The 25,328-nt window shown below is 35.7% G+C and overlaps 1 protein-coding gene across 1 annotated transcript; it reads left to right on the top strand.

The window, feature by feature from the left end:
* Nucleotides 1–799: 799 nt before the first annotated feature.
* Nucleotides 800–24,939, top strand: LOC116131183 (BEACH domain-containing protein C2). The gene is given in 35 exon segments (XM_031416834.1): nt 800–997; nt 1,235–1,341; nt 2,187–4,225; nt 4,874–5,661; nt 6,292–6,993; nt 7,740–7,874; nt 8,523–8,627; nt 8,844–8,957; nt 9,817–9,893; nt 10,996–11,077; nt 11,572–11,901; nt 12,370–12,992; nt 13,483–13,484; nt 13,663–13,730; nt 13,732–13,749; nt 13,958–14,152; nt 14,728–15,273; nt 15,374–15,517; nt 15,600–16,079; nt 16,337–16,467; nt 17,495–17,564; nt 17,698–17,781; nt 18,026–18,082; nt 18,226–18,294; nt 18,385–18,471; nt 18,565–18,681; nt 19,309–19,458; nt 20,030–20,114; nt 20,197–20,317; nt 20,522–20,618; nt 20,699–20,812; nt 21,324–21,693; nt 22,328–23,112; nt 23,451–23,573; nt 24,426–24,939. Coding segments are annotated over 33 exon segments (8,934 nt in total). The 5' UTR covers nt 800–997; nt 1,235–1,341; nt 2,187–2,238; the 3' UTR covers nt 24,504–24,939.
* Nucleotides 24,940–25,328: the final 389 nt, after the last annotated feature.

Below are 25,328 nucleotides of genomic sequence, written 5' to 3'. Positions count from 1 at the left end.
TAAGTCTGAACATATATTTGAGGTATAAGATCGATATTTTATGATTTTTTATGTAATATATGTACTTTTGAAACTTAGCTCAATGCATTATAAAAACCAATACTAATTTTATTGTTATTAAAAGAGCCCACAATTTTAATATAATCAAAATAATCCAAAAATGATATATAAACTCACAATTTATTGGGTCTTCTCCCTGAAGTTCTGGGTTTGGACATTATGACAGAGCTAGGCAGCTAGCCCAGCCTCAGTCAACTGTAATGCTTGTTAGGCCTAAATTACATTACAGCCAAATCTAACAAGAATTGGCTGGTGCCAACCTTCATCTTATATTTTAGTGGTAATTTATCTAAATTTCAGGCACAATAATAACAACATAAATGAACTTTTTAAAATTAACTCCGTCAATGTATAATATTAAATAAACTTCAAGATAAACAGTTTGTAGTACATATATATTTGATGGCCTACATTAATAACATTAATGAGTTTTTTATATTAACTTTTTTTTTATATTTCAAATTCAATTTTTTTAAGGATAGTTTGCCAGCTGTAATTTCAGAATAGGAATAATTTTTTTTTTGAAACAGGGCTGCGTTTGTTTCCTGTTTCAAAAATATTTCATCATTTGAATGCGCGTCAAGATCATTAATTACTTAATGTACAAGTTAAAAAAAAAAAAAAAAAGAAAGAAAGATACTTATTTCAACGGTAATAATTATGGGTCCTTGAGGATACGATATATAAATATTATAACCCTTCCGTTGTGTGTAATTATTTTTGACTGGGCAACCACAAGGGAAGTCTACTAAATCCACCATCTCTCTGGCGCCCAATTCGCCTCCTCGACCGTCCCCTCCAATTCGCTCCTTCTCATTGTCAAACATTTCTTTTATTTTCACTGTTTCTTGATCGATCTTTTCTCTCACATTGATGAACCAATCGCTACAATCATAAGAGATTTGTATCGGATTCGTTCTTTCGTTATTTCGTGAAGGTATATTTCAAGTTATGTTATGATCTTCATTTCTTTATATCACATTTTGCAATTTATTTGATCTTTTATTGTTAATTTAGGTCGTATGCACGATCTACTGCATTGGGGGTTAGATCTGTTCAATTTCTTGAAAATCATTTAACATAATTTCTTGTAAATCATCTCACTCTTGTTTTCTTTAAATTTGATTTTCTTGTAAATCATCTCACTCTTGTTTTCTTTAAATTTGATTTTCAGTTCATGTGACTCCATTAGAGCCTTTTTTTATCATTTTCTCTTTTATTAGTTGTTGCCGAGAGTTTCCGAGAAAGAATCTTATGTTTAACGAAAAGACAGCGTCATAGGTAAGCCCATGAGTTACGTTTGGCTTAATATGTTAAAATTATTTGGTTGCAGTTCTCTTTAATGTTGAGTAGATCAAAGTTGGAATATTTTGAATGACTTTTATTCGGAACATGGATACTATCTTCGTTGATTGTATTGGTCAATGTTTTAGAATTTAGGAGCAATTTATTATCTGTAGTCTGAGTGATGAGTGTTGTATAATATATCAGTGAATTTTAAGCTGTTGTTTACTGTACATCACTGTCATGTTTTGAATTGAATGTGATAGACAGTTATTATTTATTTTTGTTTGTTGGAGTGTTAATAGATTTCCCACAGTGTGAGTTTTATATGCACAGTCACCTTTTGTTTATAACTTAATTATATCTTGTTGCAATTTCATATTATCAGATTGTATATTTATTTCTAGTTATTTAAATTGCAATTACATTTTCATTTATTTATTTTTTTTATGAGTGCCAGACATGTAAATTATATTGATGTTTATTCGCTAGGTTTTTTAAAGCAATAAAACAATGGAAGAAGTAACTTTTGATTATTTAGAAGGACTTGAATGAAGGGTGTAATATCATATAATAGTGAATTTTAAACTGTTGTTTTATCTGATTGGTCATGTTTTGAATTGAATGTGATATGCGTATTTTGTCGGTTGGAGTATTAATTGATTTTCCACAGTTTGAGTTTTATTTGCACTGCCATTTTTTTTGTTTAAAACTTAATTATTCTCTTTCACTTTAGTTGTAAGTTAAATTGCTCTTTCATATTATCAGATTAATCTTTCAAGTTAATTAAATTGTTATTAAGTTCTCTTTAATTTTAATTTTAATTTTTTAGGGATGCCCGGGCATGTAAATTATATTAATGTTCATTTGCTAGGTTTTTAAAGCAATAAGATAATGGAAGAAGAAGAAGAAAAAAGGAAGAAGGGAGAAGAAATTTCTAGGAAGGCCTTAGATGACCTCAAAGGCGTAAGTGTTGTAGAAGGTCAAGTAGAAACATCTGGCGGAGAAAATATCAATGCCAGTGGTGGTGGTGAAACAGAGACTGAAAATGATAGCATAGTTTTGCAAGGTGTTGATCCTGTGACTACAATTGATGAAGACCAGTTTGAGCAAGTGTCTTTGAAAGATCAAGATAACGGGAGAATCCTGCTTTCTGGAACTGAAGAAGCTTCTCAAAGTTTATCCTGGACTTATGGGGGTGAGTATGATTCTTCCCCTGTTGTTGAAACTAGGCATGATCATACAATTTCGAGTCCTGTACTTGAGAGAGAACCAGGTTATGCTATTAAGCAGTCAAGCTCATCAACAAGTCTTGATTCTTACTATGGGGATGTTGGATGCTCTCCCATTGGTTCCCCGCCAAAACCGAAGCTGAAAGCTGCTATGCCAAATGTTTCTCCAGAGTTATTGCATTTAGTTGATTCTGCTATTATGGGGAAGCCTGAAAGTTTAGACATGCTGAAAAATATTGTGAGTGGTGTTGAGAGCTTTGGAACTGGGGAGGAAGCTGAGAGCGTTGCTTATTTGGTTGTTGATTCTCTTCTTGCCACAATGGGGGGTGTAGAAAGTTTTGAAGAGGATGGGGATAACAATCCTCCTAGTGTGATGTTAAACTCTCGGGCTGCCATTGTGGCAGGTGATCTTATTCCTTCACTTCCTTGGGATGGTGATGGTATAGTATTCATGTCCCCCAGGACGAGGATGGTCAGGGGTTTACTTGCCATACTGCGAGCTTGCACAAGGAACAGGGCAATGTGCTCTATGGCTGGCTTGTTGGGAGTACTTTTGAAGTCAGCAGAGAAGATTTTCACTCGGGATGTTGATTCAACTGAGCAGCTGAGATGGGATGGAACTCCTTTATGTTACTGCATCCAGTACCTAGCTGGACATTCACTTACTGTTATTGATTTGCATACATGGTTTCAGGTCATTACAAGAACACTTACTACCAAATGGGCTAATCGCCTAATGCTTTCATTAGAGAAGGCAATTGCAGGAAAGGAATCAAGGGGACCAGCGTGTACTTTTGAGTTTGATGGTGAAAGCTCAGGCTTGCTTGGCCCTGGGGAGAGCCGTTGGCCATTTAGCAATGGGTACGCGTTTGCAACATGGATCTATATTGAATCATTTGCGGACACATTAAACACAGCAACTGCTGCCGCTGCCATTGCTGCTGCTGCTGCTGCCAAATCTGGAAAATCCTCAGCTATGTCGGCAGCAGCTGCTGCCAGTGCCCTTGCTGGCGAAGGAACGGCACACATGCCACGCTTGTTCAGTTTCTTATCTGCTGATAATCAGGGGGTAGAGGCTTATTTTCATGCACAGTTTTTGGTTGTTGAAAGTGGTAGTGGAAAGGGTAAGAAGGCTTCTTTGCATTTTACTCATGCATTCAAGCCGCAATGCTGGTATTTTATTGGTCTTGAGCATACCTGCAAGCAAGGACTTCTTGGGAAAGCTGAGAGTGAGCTGAGATTGTATATTGATGGATCCTTGTATGAAAGTCGTCCTTTTGAGTTCCCTCGCATTTCCAAGCCACTTGCATTTTGCTGCATTGGGACAAATCCTCCTCCTACCATGGCTGGTTTACAACGTCGTCGTCGTCAATGCCCTTTGTTTGCAGAGATGGGTCCTATTTATATTTTTAAGGAGCCAATTGGCCCAGAAAGGATGGCGCGTTTGGCTTCTAGAGGAGGGGATGTGCTGCCTTCTTTTGGACATGGGGCTGGCCTTCCTTGCCTTGCTACTTTTGATCATGTACAACGTATAACTGAGGAAAGTTCCCTTTTAGATGCAGAAATTGGAGGACATATTCACCTACTTTATCACCCTTTACTGCAAAGTGGACGATTCTGTCCTGATGCTTCTCCTTCTGGTGCTGCAGGTATCTTCATTATTTCTCTGCTTTATTGAAAATATTTGCATAAAATTCACTTTTGGTTTCAATGCGAGTGCTATTTGTTATTTCCATGCAAGTTTTGTGATGCACGTTATATTCTTTTCTGGAAGCTGATTTTTATTGTAAAGATGCCTGTGGATTTGATATTCTTTTGCTTATTTCTCGAAGCTGATTCTTATTTTAAAGATGCCTGTGCCTGTGCATATGGAATTTTTTGCTTCTGAGATATTTGTCTTTTCTTATGATTAGTTTTTGCTCAAGTGGTTTTTTAATTCTTCTCTTGAATCTGGATATATAAATAATAGATGAATGGAATCCATATATAAACATATACTATTTCTTCTTTCTTTACTCTCTCGATCATGTGCCGTTATTCTAATTTTCTATTATTTCTTCATCTCCTAATTTTCTTTGTTCTCAAAGCTTTCACATCTAAAAGGCTTAGTCAGGAAATTATAGATGGATTCACAGAAATTATTGTTCTTTAAAGAAAAATACTGTATTATATGGAATGCAAACCTTTAGTTTTTGGTATAATGCTCTTAGCCTTGAGTTTGTAATATTATTTCCTTTTCTGCATTATGCTTGAATGATTTGCTGGAGTGCTTGTTTCTTCTTTCTTATATTATCCAGGCATGCTCAGACGACCAGCTGAGGTTCTTGGGCAAGTCCATGTTGCTACAAGAATGCGACCAGTAGAGGCTTTGTGGGCGTTGGCTTATGGAGGCCCCATGTCATTACTTCCTTTGGCTGTTAGCAATGTGCATAAGAATAGCCTGGAACCACAACCGGGGAGCATTCCCTTAACTTTGGCGACTGCTTCTCTGGCTGCCCCGATTTTCAGAATTATTTCCATGGCTGTTCAACACCCTGGAAACAATGAGGAGTTGAGTCGAACCAGAGGACCTGAGGTTTTGTCAAGAATCTTGAACTATTTATTGAAAACTTTGTCTTCGCTTGGTCTGGGAAATCATAATGGTATAGGAGATGAGGAACTTGTGGCAGCTGTTGTCTCCCTTTGTCAATCTCAAAAGAATAATCATACACTTAAAGTGAAGCTTTTTAGTACACTGCTACTTGATCTTAAAATTTGGAGCTTGTGCAGCTATGGACTACAAAAGAAACTCCTCTCATCTCTTGCTGACATGGTTTTCACTGAGTCTTCAGTAATGAAAGAAGCCAATGCCATTCAGATGCTTCTTGATGGCTGCCGAAGGTGCTATTGGACAGTTCATGAGAAGGATTCTTTGAGTACCTTTTCTCTAGACGAGGCTACCCGTCCCATTGGTGAAGTGAATGCTTTGGTGGACGAACTCTTGGTGATAATTGAACTTCTGATAGGGGCAACACCTCCTTCATTAGCTGCTGATGATGTTCGTCGATTACTTGGATTCTTGGTTGACTGTCCACAACCCAATCAGGTGCTGTTAGTTTTATTTATAGGAACAGGCATGATGGTTTACTTTTTCATTGTCTTTTTTGTCACATGCATGTATTTGCTTATCATTGTATGTTTTGTGTGTGAAAATATATTACTATATATGGATTCATATTTGTGTATAGACACATGCATGTATGTATATGTTTGTTTGTTGCTTATAAAGACAAGACAACCTGAAAGGAGAATAGAGTTTGAAAAAAGGAAATCGTTGTTTAGGACTTTGGTGTAAATAAAATATAATGAATGCGGAAAAAGTTGTGTTCAGTTACAACCTATTTTGATGTGTACTTTGAAGCTATGAGGGGAATGTGAAACAAGCTCATAGCATTAGGACATAAACTTGACTGTTGATAATATGATGGCATATTGATTGGAGCTTGTGTTTTGCATCACTTGGCTTATTTTTCTAATTCATTTTCCTTGTCCTAGTGTATCTATTTTGAAGGTAAATTCATAGTGATATGTTTCTAGCTCACTGTCTCTCTATCTCCTCTGTTGTGGATCTTGGTGAAAACTGTTTTTAAAATTAGGCAATGATCTCCAAGAAGTAGTATCATTGTTTTTTATTCTTTATATTGAAAAAAATCATTTCTTTTTTCTTCCTTTTTAGGTTGCTAGGGTGTTGCATCTGATCTACAGGCTAGTGGTACAGCCAAATACTGCTAGAGCTCAAATGTTTGCGGAGGTATTCATAGAATCTGGTGGGATAGAATCACTTCTTGTCCTGCTTCAGAAGGAAGCTAAGGCTGGTGACGATCCAGTGTCCATAACCAAGAATGACGAAAGCTTGTCAGTACAGGGAACTGAACTAGACCCTGACTGTGGGAATTTGGAAAGAAGTAAGGATGATGAAGTAAGATCTCCTGAAGAAAGTGGATTACAAGAGGAAGATTCTAAATCTGAGCCCCTCAATACTGGTACTGTCCCTGTTGCCATTTCCACTGGCATTACAATTGACAGGATGCTATCGATTTCTGAAAATTCTTTCATTAAGAATTTGGGTGGTATAAGTCTTTCAATTACTGCTGACAATGCAAGAAACAATGTCTATAATGTTGACAAAAGTGATGCCATTGTTGTCGGAATCATAGAGCTCTTAGGTGCTTTAATATCATCTGGGCATCTGAATTTTGGTTCTCAGGCTCTGTCAGACACAACAAGCAATATTGCAGGCATTGGGCTACATGACCGAGGTGGTACCATGTTTGATGATAAAGTTTCTCTTCTACTCTTTGCTTTGCAGAAGGCCTTTCAGGCAGCACCAAATAGGCTTATGACTGGCAATGTATATACAGCTTTATTTGGAGCCTCGGTATGACTTTATCTTATTCTTTGGTTGATTTTATTCCTCAAGTTATTCTTCTGGTTACATTTTCCATCTGATATCTTTTAATATCTGCTAGATGATTTTACTTGTCAAGGACTTATTTGGTTTAATATCTATGCTTGGGCTTTCTACTGATAGTTTTGAAAACATATACATATTTATGAGTTCATACATAACATGTGAGTCCTATTGTCATACATGTCAGTGTCTCAAACCACTTAGTTTTGTCTTCTTCTTTTCGTGATTTGGTCAGCTTATCTTTGTTGACCTAGAACGTATTACCATGGACACATGTTTGCTGCTGAAAAATTAAGGTTTGTTGTCCATCTCTCTATGATGCAGAACTGTTCTGCTTGAGATGATTGTTTGAGATCTTTCTCAATTACTACTGTACTTGTTTCTCCATTGCTTTTGCTGACCTTCATTTTAAGTGCAGAATTGTTGTATTATGCTGAAATAGGGCCTTTTTCTCAATTACCTTTTTGCTGACGACATGTTAATGTGTTTCCTGTTGATCACCGTCTAAATTTGCTCAGGACATTCTGGGTTTTCTAATCTTCATATTCTATTCCAGCACCCTTGATGCTTTAATAGAATTTGCTTGATGATCTGCTGTAGTTTTATCACATTGCATGATGGAGGGTCATTTTTTTGTTTTCCACTATAACTTGGTTAAAGTCATCTTTATCGAATATTAAATCTTTTTTTTTTTAATCCTCTTCCATCTACAGATTAATGCTTCTTCAACAGAGGATGGGCTGAACTTTTATGATTCTGGTCATCGCTTTGAACATTCACAACTTTTGTTGGTTCTTTTGCATTCACTTCCATATGCATCTAGGGCTTTGCAAAGTCGAGCACTACAGGTAATGTATTCATGTTTCTCATTTCATGCAAGAAAGAAAGAAAGAACATAAGTTCTTGTATAGTGAGTTCTATAATTATTTGAGTTATGGTTGAATTGCATGATGCCCGTAGTTACAATAAGTGTGCATCATCCAAAGAAGCTATAGTGAATTTTCTGCTTTGGTATATGCATATTAACACTTTTTTCACTTATTTGGAAGTCAATCGTACTCAGAACTCCCAAACTTATTGGAATTTAAATTATTGAGGAACTATCATACTGTTTCCTCAGGTCATGATTTTCCATCTACGGCAGACTTAATGATCCACGAGATATCTTCAAGTTTATATAACTTAGCAACAAAAAGCATTAGAAGTATTTGCTTTTGATTTATGTCTTGACACTCTTGTTTAACTGATGTTTGTGCCACGTTATGTACATACATGATCATCTTTCTTACATACATTTCATGTGAATGCTGCAAGTGAAGTGTCTGGGGAATTGTATAATTGTTATTGTGTTGTGTAGATATGTTAATGGCGTCTTCTCTTGATGAAACAAGTTACAACCATAGTTAGAATATCTTCTTTTTCTTTTCACATTTTTTCTTCTCTGATTCAGGGTATTCATGGTGTTTCCTGAGCTGTTCCTTTCTATATGATTTCAGGATCTTCTGTTTTTGGCTTGCAGTCATCCAGAAAATAGAAGTATTCTGATTAACATGGAGGAATGGCCTGAGTGGATTTTGGAGATTCTTATCTCTAACTATGAGGTAATCTGAGCCAACTTCAGTCTCTTTATGTCAAAGATGTTCTCTTTAAGTAAATGACTTTTAGTTGCTTATGGAGACAAAGGTAATGCTTAGTTAGGATAAGAAAATTGGTAGAGCTTAGTAATAGCTAACAAGCATATTATCTTATTGGATAAATTTTTGCATGTACATGCCAACTTCTTGTCATAAATATAACTGCATGACTTGTTCTGATAGATGAGTGCAAGCAAACAGTCTGGTTCACCAAGCATGGGAGATATAGAGGACCTAATACACAACTTCCTCAGTATCATGTTGGAGCATTCAATGCGCCAGAAGGATGGATGGAAGGTTGATGTTTATCTTAATTTTTTATTCCATTTGAAGTCAAAAGTAACCTGGAAATTGGTGTGCTAAAAATCTGTATGCTGCATAAAAAACTAGTTTATTCAATGGCCTGAACATGCTCAGGTGCCACAAGACATGGCAGCTTAATTATTTTTCCTTGCTTCACAGTTTCATGGTGGATGACTTCTGTTATCCTGCTCCAATTAGTGCATTTAGAACTGTAGGAATGCCAATTCATTGATGTTTATATATATGTAATTTTGCTTGTGTGATGGTAAGTAAACAGATGCACTTATTACATGGAATTGATGTTTCAGATATGATTATTTGAATATTCTGTGTAGAGTTGAATTCCTATTTTACATTTAACTTCTTTGCCTTACTAATGTGTTTAATTTTTATGGTGCTGGTAATTCCAGGTTCTAAAACATCACAGATTTTAAAAGCCATCTCTATAAATTTTGTTCATTTTCTTGCCAATCAATTTTTTATTTAAATGCTGTCAGTTTTCTGCAACTATGATAACTTTGTTTCTTGAAGGCTGACAACCCAAATTTATTGCTGAACTAGTTTAATCCATCTGCAAGTCAATGCAGAAGTGAAATATGTATGAATAGACCCAAAAAGAAAAAAGGAAAAATTAAAGCATGACGGTATGTATGAGATGGAAATATATGTAGGAAATCAATTGTTAATGAAAAAGGAATTTTAAATGTATCTAGGCAGATGAGTCTTCTATGCAGACTCCCAAACCTTTTAAGGAAATGCTAGTTACATGTTACTTAATTGTTGATTGGATATACTTCTTAATATCTAGCTATATTAGTTTCATTTATTGTTGGTTCACTATTCCCTTTTACAGGATATTGAAGCTACAATTCATTGTGCAGAATGGCTTTCTATTGTGGGTGGATCTAGCACTGGAGACCAACGGACTAGGTATTACTGTTATGTATCTCTGGCCAACTTCTTATAATTCTTGTTGTCTAACTTGGTTGCCTCATCAGTTTCATTCAATTTCTTCATCAATTATCATGGTTGTGTCCAAATTAAACCGTTTCTTTTTCCATTTTAGAGGGGTAGTGTTGCAATTGTCATGAAATCTCATTGCTACAAATAGGGCTAGGCTGGAATACAAAACCATACTGTTTCCTATCTGCGTTGTGCTGAATATTGTTTAAAATTTTGTTGGTTTTATTATTCCTGTGGAAATCTAATTATATGCAGAAACATAAAGATCCACCTGAGATCATTTGGTCTTTCATTGGAAAAATTGCCATTGGGTGCATTCTGATTTTATATGGTACTATTATGAGTGGAAGGGCTGATGATTATATTGCTGTCAATACAGAATTTCTGTTTGATGCATAGAAAATAGTAAAATATAATTCTTAAACTTGAGGAGATTTTGCAATATTTTAAACCTGAGATCATTTGCAATATATTGCTGTCAATACAGAATTTCTGTTTGATTCATAGAAAATAGTAAAATATAATCCTTAAACTTGAGGAGATTTTGCAATATTTTAAACACAAGTGGAAGAGAGAGGACTCATAGTTATTAATGGATTCTCAAGGATGTCTCATGTGTTTGTTGGCAGATAAATACTTTCTAATAATGTTGCATATGCATTGTTATTTAAATCACATATGAGGTGAATAGCAAATTTGCAAAAAAAGTTTTTTGTCTTTATCTTTGAAATCCCAGAATAAACTCACATAAGATAATAAGAAATGGGCATAGGATCAGCATAGTATCATTATTAAGATTATGACTTGCAGGTTTCCAAGGATTTCTTGGATGCGGTGTTTGTTTAACTCTTTACTTCTTATCAAAATATATCTCTATAGATATATTGCACTTCTGAATGCTAAGCCGGTTGTCTAGAGTTCTCTAGAGTTGCAGATCACATACAAACTTTCTGTAGTATTTAATTTTTTATGTGAAACAATATTGGAGAGTCTGTGTTCATTTTATTGACAGTCACACACATTATTTGACTCATGATTGCCTTATTTGGTTCATCTCTATTTTTCGAAGACGTGAGGAATCTTTGCCATTATTTAAAAGAAGGCTCTTGGGAGGCTTGCTAGATTTTGCTGCCAGAGAACTGCAGGTTCAGGTAATGTGGTATACGTGTTTTGATGCATTGGTTTCTTCTCTGTATTGGTTTCTTTGATCTTTTGGAAATAATAGGATATAAAATTGTTCCTTTTTTTTTTAAGCTACAGATTTTCCAAATGGGAATAGAAAAGGAACTCCTGAAGTTTTATGGTAGTTATTATTGATAATCTAATAAGTTGGAGTGTCATGAATAAATTTTTTTCCATTTTTGTTTCACAAGTGTATTTTATTTATTTTTCCATTTTTGTTTCACAAGTGTATTTTTCATGATCTTGATCTGTTCTTTTCCTTGTGATGGCATAACCTATATGAGCTGCTACTAAACATAGTGAATTACATTCTAATTTTAAATTTTCTTTTCTTGCCACTTATATGCCCGAACACTTTAGAAAGATAAGGATGATACTGTCAATCCTCTGTGTTCTTGATTCCAAATGAATGTAGGGAGAAAAACTGCAATAATTTTTACATCCAACTTTTCTTTTGTAGCAGACTCAAGTTATTGCTGCAGCTGCTGCTGGTGTTGCTGCAGAGGGCTTGTCACCAAAAGATGCAAAAACTGAAGCACGGAATGCAGCACAGCTTTCTGTAGCTTTGGTAGAGAATGCAATTGTGATTCTAATGCTTGTTGAAGATCATTTACGGTTACAAAGCAAACTGTCTTGTGCATCTAGCAACAAGGATGCTTCTCCATCTCCCCTTTCTGTTGTAGCTCCCCCGAATAACCACTCAAGTTTGTCGACATCAATTGCTGGACAATCATTAGAATCTTTGTCTGATCACAAATCATTATCTAGTGAATCTGGCGGACTCTCTCTTGATGTATGTTTATAGTAATCTCTTTTTTTTTTTTTTTTTTTTCTTTTTGTGTGGATTTTGCTCCTGTAAAGTAATGCCTCTTTTATTCTGTATTAATTGTTATATGTCAACCCAGGTTTTATATTATGTAGAATTAGATGCATCATTACCTGTTAAAATACATATAGAATGAACCATTAGAGAGGAGGCACTTTTTACCCTGTAGCAAAGAATTTTCACTTTGCTTTGTACTGGTTGGTTGTTAGTTAAGAAGCATGAAATGTAACAAAGAAGAAGCATCTTTTACCAACTAGCAAAAGAATTGAACCAAGAATTCATTTTACTTCATGTAGTAGGTTAACATTTCAAGTTGATTTTTTCAGTCTTGTCTTCTTCATGGTGTTCATTTCTCATATATGTTTAATTTCTTCCCTCCAGTGGAAGTTACAATTTTCTATAATATGGCACTTCCTCTAATAAGATTTCATATAGGTCCTCGCTTCAATGGCAGATGCAAATGGGCAAGTATCGGCTGCAGTGATGGAACGGCTTACTGCAGCAGCAGCAGCTGAGCCTTATGACTCTGTTTCCTGTGCGTTTGTGTCATATGGGAGCTGTACTATGGACTTAGCTGAGGGTTGGAAATATAGGAGCCGACTTTGGTATGGTGTTGGCCTTCCAGCAAACTCATCCGAGTTTGGTGGTGGTGCCAGTGGCTGGGAATCTTGGAAATCTGCTTTGGAAAAAGATGCAAATGGAAACTGGATTGAGCTTCCTTTGGTTAAGAAGTCAGTATCCATGCTCCAAGCTCTACTTTTAGACGAGTCTGGACTTGGTGGTGGCCTTGGTATTGGTGGAGGTTCAGGTACTGGGATGGGAGGAATGGCAGCACTTTACCAGTTATTGGACAGTGACCAGCCTTTTTTATGCATGCTTCGAATGGTGCTTCTTTCAATGAGAGAAGAGGATAATGGTGAAGACAGTATGCTTATGAGGAATGCTAACATAGAGGATGAAACGTCCGAAGGATTACATCGGCAAGTGGGCAACATTGTGTCCTTAGATAATAGTGCTCTAATGTCAGCAAGAAAACCACGATCTGCGTTGTTGTGGAGGTATACTCTTGGGGTGTTTTCTAATTCTATTTTGAAATCTTCTTATTAGAAAATTTCCTTTGAAATCCGTGCATACATTTTTATTTTCCCCATATGATGAATTGTGATTTTGGATGCTTTAATGGCCTTTTGCGGTGGAGGTCCCTACTAGCTAAGTTTAAATAGGGTCATGTTTTTGCCTTCTTTTTTTTTTTTTTTCCCCTTTTCTTTTCTAAAGACCTGTTCATATTATGGGTGAAGGACAACTAACTGTTTTAAGCCATAATTGGTGAGTTCCTTGGTGCTATTCTTATACATAAGAATTCTTATGCTGAATAGGTTTTTTATGAGATGATGATTCCGGATTATTTAATGGAAATTCCATTCACCTGCTCTGTGATTGACTAAAATATAAAGATAATTGTGTGGTTTAATAATTCATCAAAATCCTTAGAGTTCTGAAGATTTCATAGACCCCTCCCTCTTTAAAACGACATAATTTTACCTAAAGCTGTATTAAATTTATCATACATTTTGCAATTATTTGTGATCAATGATTGAAGGATATTCTATCAGTGCATTTATATGGTTTTGCACTTCTAGTTTGTAGCCACTATATCTGTGATTCTTCTCCAGTTCCATGATTTCATATATATGCAGCGGATAAACTGTTCATATGTTTTACCTACAGTGTGGCTGTCACCTGTTCTAAATATGCCCATATCTGATTCCAAGAGCACAAGAGTGTTGGTTGCTTCTTTGTGTTCTTTATTCTGAGGTTAGTTTTTTGGAACTGGCTTTCTATGTTTTAATGAATACTTCTTTTCTTCTCTTTTATCTATTGTCATCTTTTATAAATATATCTAAGTAAAAGTTGGCTTCGTTACTTACCAAAAAAAAACCTAAAGTTGGCTTTTTCAGTTTTCTAGTCCTCTTAATATTTGATAGTTGTTTTTATTGTGACCTTAGTGGGACATATGTTCCAGGTATTTCATGCTGTCAGCAGGGACAGAAAGCCACTTCGTAAACAGTATCTTGAGGCTATTTTACCACCATTTGTTGCTGTATTGAGAAGGTGGAGACCACTTTTAGCTGGAATTCATGAACTTGCAACCGCGGATGGTTTGAATCCTCTTATTCTGGATGATCGTGCATTAGCTGCTGATGCACTGCCTTTAGAGGTCACTTAATATCATCTTTTTCTTTCTCTTTCCAACTTCCTGGCATGTTTCATGTTCTAAATTTAGGGCATGTTTGATATAGAATATAAATATAAAACTTAAATTTTGAAAACAAGGGATATAGAAAAACTTTATGACAATAATTTTGATTGAAATATTTTCAAAATAACTTTTGGATACACTTCTAGATGTGACTGTAAATCCAGAAACCAAGAAAAAAAAAAAAAAAAAACTTTTTCTGTTTTTCAAATTTTCATAGTTTTTAACTCAACAAAATCAAAATTCTGAATATTATATCACACATGATTTCAGATATTTAAATATTATTATATAACTCAGAATTTTGGATTGTGTCTTAGGTTTAACATTATTTTTTGTACAACCTAAAATGGCCCTTTAGTTTATGACTTTTCATGCCTCTGAATTTTTTAGCCACGGTCACTGCAAACTTTTTCATATATTTAGATGCTGCCATGACTATTACATTTTCTGTTGTTTATTTTAGTTAGCTATTTCACGTTATATATTGGTGTTGATGCATTATTCTGAGCCATTCCAGTTGTCCTTAATTTCAGGCTGCTCTTGCTATGATCTCTCCACCTTGGGCTGCTGCTTTTGCATCACCACCTTCGGCGATGGCATTGGCAATGATTGCTGCCGGTGCTGCTGGTGGAGACACCCCAGCTCCTGTGCCAACCACACCACTTAAGCGTGACTCCTCAATGCTTGAGCGAAAAACAACTAGGTTAAAAACTTTTTCAAGCTTTCAAAAACCTTTGGAGGCACCTAACAAAATAGCATCTCTCCCAAAGGACAAGGCTTCTGCAAAAGCTGCTGCATTGGCTGCTGCACGTGATCTTGAACGCAATGCAAAAATTGGTGCTGGAAGAGGTCTCAGTGCCATTGCAATGGCCACATCTGCACAGCGGAGGAATGCTAGTGATACAGAGCGTGTGAAAAGATGGAACATTTCTGAAGCCATGGGAGTTGCCTGGATGGAATGCCTACAACCTGTTGATACTAAATCTGTCTATGGGAAAGATTTCAATGCTCTGTCCTATAAATTTATTGCTGTCCTAGTTGCAAGTTTTGCTTTAGCAAGAAACATGCAACGATCAGAGGTTTGATTACTGCTTCCCATTGCTTTTATCCCCGTTTATAGAGGCTAGAGGCTAGAGGCCACATATAATATATCTTTTTAAATTATATTTTGCTCTTCAGATTGACAGGCGAAGTCAAGTTGATTTAATCGCGCGACATCGTTTATGCACTGGAATTCGTGCATGGCGCAAACTCATTCATTCCTTGATTGAGATGAAGTGTCTATTTGGGCCATTTGGGGATCATTTAAGCAACCCGTCACGTGTATGTTGTGAGATGACACTTTTTGTTAAAAGACAATAATTAAGTTTTTGTTCCATCTTTTTATGTTTGAATGAATTTGTAGGTTTTCTGGAAGCTAGACTTTATGGAAACTTCCTCTAGAATGAGGCAATGTCTGCGGAGGAATTACATAGGGTCTGATCATTTAGGTGCCGCTGCAAATTATGAAGATCAATCTGAGTTGAAACAGGACCAAAAGAATGTGATAAATTCATCAACGGCTCCTATTCTTGCTGCAGAAGTAATCTCAATGGAGGTAGTGAATGAAGATGATGAACAGGCAGAAATTGATAACTTATATGATAAGTCCTACGACTTAGAGCATAGTGGGGAGAATCCATCGAGAGTGTCTGAAACAACTGAGCAAACCCTGCAGACATCAGCAGAGTCTAGCAATACTCAACCTGATAGTGACCAAACTTTGGTTTCAAGTTCATCACCAGTCGCACCTGGATATGTTCCCAGTGAACTTGACGAAAGAATTGTTTTTGAGCTTTCTTCATCTATGGTTCGACCACTGAGGGTTATAAGAGGAACCTTTCAGGCATGTTTTTAACAAAACTTAATTAAAGAACTCTCTTTTAAAGTTGCATTTCTCTTTTGCATTAGACCTAAAATCAGTTTATTGAGAGGGGCTGTTTCCAGTTTATTGAAAATTTAATAGGGTAAACTATGCTCCTTTTTTTTTTTTTTTTTTTTTTTTTTTTTTTTTGAGAGAATGAAACCGGGAAATGTTGTTGCAAATTATAGTGGCTATTTTATATCTGGTTACATTGTTTAGCTATAAATATTTTCTTTCAGGTAACAACTAGGAGAATAAATTTCATAGTTGATAACACTGAAAGCTATGAGGAAGGAACTTCTGATTTGAGACAACAAGAGAAGGATCGCAGCTGGTTGATGTCTTCCCTTCATCAAATTTATAGCCGAAGGTGTTTATGTTAATTTTCTATCTTTTGGTGATTAGTTTTGTCCTGTTTGGCATGTTTATGTGTTGTGGGGTAGGTTATTTAGTAAGTTACCTGGAGTCTTGCTCATAGAAAATCACTATTATTTTGGCTCTTTTTGTTTTGTTTTTTATTGGAAAGGAATAGTTTTAGAGGTTTTCCTTGCAAGGAATTTTTTTCTCTGCGAATTGAGTTAGTCTTTAGACTTATGGAATTTCTTGTCATCTGAAGTTTGACTGCTGCTTCTTACTTCATTTACCTAAATGTAAAGTGGCTGTTGTGCTAAGTTTGGATAGTGGGAGTACTTCTTGTTAACTTTGCAGGCTTTGCTTGGTTGACTATAACTGGTTATTTTGAACCCCCAATATAATTACTGTTCGTAAGAATACCATTGTTTGAATTGCTTTCTTATTTTGGAGAAGTGTTTTTCTCACATTGTGTAACATCAAATGCTTTTTGGTTTTGTTGACTATTTTCTGGAATTATCTGGATGGAAGTTATCTATTTGAGCCTGATTATCCCCAATACGTTTAGTGTTTGTAGGACCACCATTGTTTCATTGCTTTATTATTTTGGAGAAGTGTTTTTCTTAAAATGTAACATTAAATGCTCTCATTTGGCTTTCATATTTTGTTTGTGTTGGCTGTTTTCTGGGTTATTTGACTTGAGAGGAGTAAAAGAATTTCTTTTACATACTATACTGCTGATGGGATGTGGAGTTCTTATGGGATAAAGTTGGCTTCCTAGCATTATTGTGGGCTTTCAGTATCTAAAGAATTTGAGGAAATCTCTTTTTTGTTTTATTTGTACAGTTTGGGAGGCTTTTGTGGCTAAAGTTTTGAGTTCTTTGTATTATCTTATCTTTTGAACCTGTTTTTGTACTAATACCTTTTAATAAAAGTTTCTCTTACTTCCACAGAAGAGAACTGCTGGCATTGCCTTTATGAATATATGTTTTCATCAATTAATGTTTGTTCCAATTTGTCATTGAACTGGTTTCTCTTTGTTTCAGATATCTGTTAAGAAGAAGTGCTCTGGAACTGTTTATGGTTGATCGATCAAACTACTTCTTTGATTTTGGGGTATTTATCTTTTGAAATATGGCTCTTTGTTTGATTGTGCCAAAGTTGCATTTTGTTCTCTTTGACGATGAAATTTTCCTGGTAATTGAATTGTTTGACCTGTTTTTCCTTTTCTACTTATGTAACTTCCCAGAGTTCTGAGGGCCGAAGAAATGCATATCGAGCAATAGTTCAAGCACGTCCTCCTCATTTGAACGATGTTTATCTTGCAACCCAGGTTTGCACCTAGTTATGCTGTATGATTCTGTAATAAACTCAACTCATTGTTTATCTGCAATTTGTATGCATGTGCGCACACTTGGAGAATTTCCTAAATCTATATGTAGATAAATTTATATGAGAGAGAGAGAGAGAGAGAGAGAGAGAGAGAGAGAGATCATCAACAGTGAATAAGGCTTCTTTTACCATTGTTTCTCTTATAATCTATAACTTTAATTTGTGTGTACTGTCTTCTGTTGTAGAGACCTGAACAACTTTTGAAGAGAACTCAGCTTATGGAGCGTTGGGCAAGGTGGGAGGTAAGAATTCTAACAAATTTAATATATGCTGCATTAACTCTTTTACAATTGAGAATCATCAATGTGCTCATTTTCGTTTCCAAATTCAATGTGTGAAAAGATAAGGGAGGATAATAACTGGTGGAATTATAACCCTTTTACAGATCAGCAATTTTGAATATCTAATGCAGCTGAATACACTGGCTGGGCGTAGTTTTAATGATATTACTCAGGTGGGATTTTTCTTTCTTATTTCTTTTTTCTTTATTTTGGGAGTTGTGGATAGTTGCTCATTCTTTACAGGACTTTTCGTTTTGCTGCAGTATCCAGTTTTCCCCTGGATTCTTTCTGACTATAGTTCAAAGAGTTTGGATCTTGCCAATCCTTCTTCTTACAGAGATCTTTCAAAGGTGACTTAAATTTTGCTTCCAATCGTCTAGATTCTTTTTTTTTTTTTTTTTTTCTTTTTCCTACATTCACTATAGGTTCATATTTACTTGCAGCCTGTTGGAGCATTGAATCCTGACCGGCTTAAAAAATTCCAAGAGAGATATTCTAGCTTTGATGATCCTGTCATCCCTAAATTCCATTATGGGTCACATTACTCTAGTGCTGGAACAGTATGTTTTCTCTTCCATTTAATTATTTTATGGTAGTGTTTTGTCTTCTTGATTTGTTAGAACTGTTGGAAGTTGGAACACTGTTGGCTGTGTAATTCCAGCTCAGGAAGATATGCTCTTCTATTTGTTTACTTTGTGAATTAGTTACTATATATTAAGTGTACTATAATGGACCATATTCAAATCTCTGGTAATTCTTCTGTTGTCCATGCTTTATTGAGTTTTGAGAGTTGCATCCTCCAGTGTATGTTTTAAAGACTGTCGATCTCCTTGAACCAACCAATGCCAATTTAAATTCTGTAGTATGTACTCTGCTGTAACTTCTTTAAAGGTTCTATTTTTCATGCCTTTCTTTTGATATAGAAGTTCATTAGCTATATGCGTTTACTTCTTAAAGATTCTATTTTTCATGCCTTTCTTTTGATATAGAAGTTCATGAACTCTGCTGTAACTTTTTAAAGGTTCTACTTTTCATGCCTTTCTTCTGATATAAAAGTTCATTAACATTTATTAAGACAGTTTTGAAAAAATAATAGCCTGAAGGCCTCTATTTCTACTTACCTGTGTCGTGTAATATGTCAACGCTGTCATTATACCTCTCTTTAAATGTGGGTGTTTCGTTGACAGGTTCTGTATTATCTTGTTAGAGTTGAGCCATTTACAACTCTTTCAATTCAACTGCAAGGTGGAAAATTTGATCATGCAGACCGGATGTTTTCAGATATTTCTGCTACTTGGAATGGGGTTTTTGAGGATATGAGCGATGTGAAGGAATTGGTATGTGTTGGTTTGATTATCACTATGTCTTAGGGCTTGTTTGGGAATTGCATATATATATTATTTATCCTTGTACTTATTAAACTAATGGTAGGTTATAAGCATACCATTTATAGTAATTGAATATAATATCTGAGAAATGCAATAACCGACTGCTGGAAACCAGTCGCTAGGATCTGGTGACCAAAAAATTCTTTGACGAGTTCTGTTATCAATATTAGTATAAAAATTATCGTCTTTGAATATCTATGTGTGACTTCATCGGCAATGAAAGTGTTGTTTGGGCGGCATAAGCCGGCATTTGACCGAACTTTCACAATAAGATCCTGTTCAAAAGCCGAACCAATTGGAATAAAAAATTGTATGGTTAGATAGGTTGTATAGAGATGGTATTTTTTATACCAATATTGTCACCAAAACACGCCATATTGGATTCCTGCAATCCACAGCTGTTGTGTGAAAGCACTTACAATTTTTTAAAATAAATAAATTGCAGATCTTATTTAGTGGAAGGTTTTATATCTATTATCGAATAAGGTTATTAATATCTTGTATGTTCTGTGTATTTTAGGTTCCTGAGCTGTTTTACTTCCCTGAGATTTTGACCAATGAAAATTCAATCGACTTTGGTACAACACAATTAGGGGAAAGGCTCGGTATGTAACTCAAAGTAATTTGTTTCATTGTTTGAAAAAATGAAATCTCATTTCCACTGACTGGTAATTTTCAATGTATCAGATTCTGTCAGACTTCCTCCTTGGGCCGAAAACCCAATAGATTTCATACATAAGCATCGGATGGCTCTGGAGAGCGAGTATGTATCTGCACATTTGCATGAATGGGTTGATCTTATATTTGGGTGGGTTTCCTCTTCTCTTGAAGAGATTCTTTTCTTTAATCTTCATCCTCTGTTTTTTACTTTTTTTTTTTTTTTTCTCTCTTTCATCTTATTTCCTTCAATATTTCTGAGCTGGTAGCAATGTTCATAAACAACTTCCTCACTTAAATTGCCTTTATGTTGTTCTGTTTACTGCTATTTACAAATGTGTATTGGAACATTTAGGTATAAGCAACGAGGCAAAGAAGCTATATCATCAAATAATGTTTTCTTTTACATTACTTATGAAGGAACAGTTGATGTTGACAAGATCACGGATCCTGTAAGTTTCTGTTATTTTAAAATGCTTCTTTGATTTGTTTTCTTTTACTTTATTCTTTACATTGTTGTTTGCAACAAAAGGTACAACAGCGTTCTACACAAGACCAGATAGCTTATTTTGGACAAACCCCTTCCCAACTGCTTACTGTTCCTCACTTGAAGAAAATGCCTTTAGCAGATGTTCTCCATTTGCAGGTATTCCTTGATTTAAGTTCGGCTGGAACTAATCCATTTTCAGGTTGATGTGGGTTTTGCGTCTGTACATATATGTTTCTGTTCTTATGTTTTATTGTTCTGCTGGCTATGTTGAAATGAATCAGCTTAGGCCATGTGTTAGATCATTATGGCAATGTCTTGTGCAACACCTTACTCTAGGCCCATCACACAGATGAGAAGTGATGGCAATGTCTTTTGACAGCTTCCCTTGTAAATTACTTGATGTAAACATTAAGGACCTTACTTTAGTATGATCTGGGACAAATATCACATATGCTCATGGAATTTCCTTAAGATAATCATCACCATACAAAACATATTTTGTATCATGCTTGATATTTCTTGTATGGACATATTGTATGGTTAAGTTTGTTATTACTTGGGATAAATAAATCTCACTGAAATTTATATAAAACCCTCTGTAATTTTATGCTTTCTAATTGGATAATCTTTTCTTGAACAAGATCCTGATTTAAATTTGGATTTTCAGACCATCTTTCGGAACCCGAAAGAAGTCAAGCCATATGTTGTTCCAGCCCCGGAACGCTGCAATCTACCTGCATCTGCCATCCATGCATCCTCAGACTCTGTGGTGATTGTTGATATGAATGCTCCTGCAGCCCATGTTGCACATCACATCTGGCAGCCCAACACCCCTGATGGCCGGGGTACACCATTCCTCTTTCAACATGGAAAGGCCGCAGCAAGCGCTACAGGTGGAACATTCTTGCGCATGTTCAAAGGACCAGCGAGTTCTGGTGCTGATGAGTGGCATTTCCCTCAGGCACTAGCATTTGCATCATGTGGAATAAGAAGCTCAGCTGTAGTTTCAATCACACATGATAAAGAAATTATAACCGGTGAGCATCTCTTAAATTCTTTTAACCTGTTTAATACACTATTCTTTTTCCTTTTAAATTAGAATTCATGCAAGTGAATGCTCTTTTTGTGAAGTAGAAGCTTTCAGTCTGTAAGATGTCAGTTAATCCCCTCCAAATGAATTCTTAATAAAATGTTAGATCGCCTATTCTTGTGATCTTCCCCTTTTTGCTTCCATTAGTTATTAATTGGGTTTCAGAAAAGTGCAACATAAGTGTGGTGAACCACCATTCAAATAAAAAGTAATTAGACATTATCCTTTTTTCACCGTTGTTGAAGACCTAAAATGAGGGATTTATGAGAATTTTCCCCTCAGAAAATGATCACTCTCATTTCTTTGCCCTTCCGTTATCTTTGCACTCAAGGGAGGATGGACAATAATTTTATAGTGTTGCTGGGTTGTAAACTAACTTTTTGAATAAAAGGTTGTTAAATTGAGAATATTAGTATTATTGTCATACCATTATTATGCTCTGTTTGTCCTTATTTTCTTTATGCCAGGCTTCTGCTTGTTTAAATTTTGCCTGCCGCCGAATCTAGTCAACCTTATTAGAATTTGTTTTTCTCTTGTTTCAACTAACTAATTTCTTATTGCTTGCTTTGGGATTTTAATAGGTGGGCACGTGGATGGCAGTATCAAGCTGTTATCATATGATGGGGCAAAAACATTAGAGACAGCTACTGGGCACTGTGCTCCAGTCACTTGCCTTGCTCTCTCACCTGATAGCAGCTACCTTGTGACAGGATCACAGGACACTACGGTTTTACTTTGGAGAATACATAGAGCTTTTGCAGCTCGAACTAGCAGCATAGCAGAGCCTTCCACTGGTGCAGGCACACCAACCTCCTCAACCAACAGTAACACTCTGGCAAACATATCGGCAGATAAAAGTGGGAGGCATCGTATGGAAGGTCCCTTACATGTTCTTCGGGGTCACCACAGGGAAGTACTGTGTTGCTGTGTGAATTCAGATCTAGGAATTGTTGTTTCCTGTTCTGAATCGTCTGATGTTTTGCTGCATTCTTTAAGAAGGGGTCGCTTGATCAGACGGTTGGTTGGTGTGGAGGCACATGCTATGTGTCTTTCATCTGAGGGAGTTGTAATGACCTGGGACAAATTACAACACACTCTCAGTACGTTCACCCTAAATGGGGTTTTAATTGCCAGAGCACAACTTGCTCTCTCCGGAAGCATTGGTTGCATGGAAATTTCTATGGATGGGCAGAATGCTTTGATTGGAATGAACTCATTTTCTGCAAGCAACAAAGCAAATAACAGCCAGTTTTCGAATTTAAAACTGACAGAAGATTTTGATCTGGAATCAGATGAGACGGGGGATACCAACAGTTTGGATATTCCATCACCTTCCGTTTGCTTCCTTGATCTACATACTCTTAAGGTATGAGAAACTGAAATTAGATGAGTTTAGGTTTTAAAGGGCTTTTCCCCCCTCCCCCCCCAAAAAAAAATGGATGAATTTGTAACTGAACTAGACAAGAAAGTTTATTCTTGGAGTCGTACAGAATAAGGGTGTATTTCTGTTTCTATGACTGGACATTTCTGTTGCTTGCGTCATACTGTTGGCGTTTTAGACTCGACTAATTGCCCTAGTCCTGTTGTTCAATACAGGTGGTTCACACTTCCTAGAGGTCATAGTAATTTAGCATATCTTATTTTATACTATCCGTGTCACAAGCTTCTGCATTAATATAGAACAATATTTTTTTTTTTTCTCAGGTATTTCATGTATTGAAGCTGGGGGAAGGTCAGGATATTACAGCTCTCGCTTTGAACAAGGATAACACAAATCTTCTGGTGTCAACTGCAGATAAACAGTTGATAATATTCACAGATCCAGCTGTAAGTTGAATCTTTCTCTATGCTTCAAGTTTGCTTCCTGTTTGTGTGGATTGAAAAAAAAAAAAAAACACTTACTGTCCTCCAGGCTTGATCAAAGTTAACTAGACCCGCAGGTTTTAAAAGGAGACAAGTACACCCATCCGGCAATATGTATTACTCCAAAACATAATAATGGCAAAGTCAAGATATGTGTAGAATAATAAAAAAAGTAAAATTAGACTGATAAAAACACAAATTGAATGACAAAAAAGAAAAAGAAAAAAAATTCTCTATGTTGTCAGTTTCTCTCTCACCATATATATCTAATATATCATTTTATTAGTGTAAAGCTTTATGCTTTTCTCAAATTAATAAATTTATATTTTAGATGACTTATTTTCCCATCTAACCTTTATCAGTATCAAGGGGTTAAACTTAGGCATAAACTTTTTTATTTTTTGTCATCTTAGCTTTATCTTCTGCCAGCAAGTAAACAACATTAAAACTAAGAACTGGAAACAAATACAAAAAAAATGTGTACCTTCACGACACTTTCTTTTTTTCCTCTGTTCTCTCTCTATCAATGTTGCTTTCTTTAAATCTAACACCCTAACATACATCTTGAATTTAAATCAAAGAGGAAATAGGTAGATTGAAGCCTTACCAAAACCGAGAAAACAAATTCTGAAAAAGAAAAAACTTAGGAAAGTCCATTCTTCCTCCAAATCAATCTGCTCACAATATGTTGATTATGAAGTTAAACATCCTCAACATTAAGTGATTAGCATCAAATAAAGCTTAACTTCATCATAAGGACTGTGACACTATGATCAAATAAACTTCATCGTGAGTTTGTTTTTCTATTCCTTGCAGTTGAGCTTGAAGGTGGTGGATCAAATGCTCAAGCTTGGTTGGGAAGGTGACGGGCTCAGCCCCCTTATAAAATCATAGTTTTAGGTCATTGTATTTCACTAGGTTTTTGAAAGATGATTACAGGAGATACTGAAAAGTAGATACGATTAGAACAAAGTAGAGCAAGGGCATGTTGGCTGCCCCGGTTTGGAGATCAGTACAGATTTCTTGGGTCACAGTTTGCAGCTGTCTTTGTGGGTGTAACATATGTACACGGGGAACAACCTATGCATATTATTGCATCATTGAGTTCCAGGCTACCATATTTATCTTGTATTCTTGTGGTGGTTCAATAATTTTTTGGTGGAGTCCACCTCCGAATCAGTTTTGTCTATTAGTTTTTTTACAGATTAGTGAATGAAATTATACAACAGCCATTCATTCTTGTATCTTCTTTGTATATTCTGTATATGACTTGAGTGAGCATATGAACTTTTCTTTTAATGCTATTTTACCTGGATTTTTTTTGTTGAAATTTCCATTATCAGATGAATCTTAACATTTCCATTTACTCCACGTTTGTGAATTTTGGTGCAAATATTGAAATTGTATGGTTCCAGAATAACAACCTCAGATAGTTTTCTATTAAAGCAGTGGTATCAAACGGTTGGGCCGGGCCTTTGTGGGCTATTTCATCAAACGGGTTACGTGGGCTCGGCCCATTGTTAATTTTGATAGGCACAGGCCGTTTGTAAAGCTCAATTAAAATTAGAGTGGTGATATTTGAGCTTCTACCAAATTTATTTGTAAACCCCTTAATAATTAATTTCATTATTTTAAATACAAATAATATTTTATTTTATTCTAAAATTACCCATATTTTATCATTTTCTTTATAAAACTCAATTAAATTTGTTTTTTTAG

The sequence above is a fragment of the Pistacia vera genome, unplaced genomic scaffold (assembly GCF_008641045.1).
Source record: "Pistacia vera cultivar Batoury unplaced genomic scaffold, PisVer_v2 Contig1066, whole genome shotgun sequence".
NCBI lineage: Eukaryota > Viridiplantae > Streptophyta > Magnoliopsida > Sapindales > Anacardiaceae > Pistacia > Pistacia vera.
This window is presented reverse-complemented; position numbering and strand designations above follow the sequence as displayed.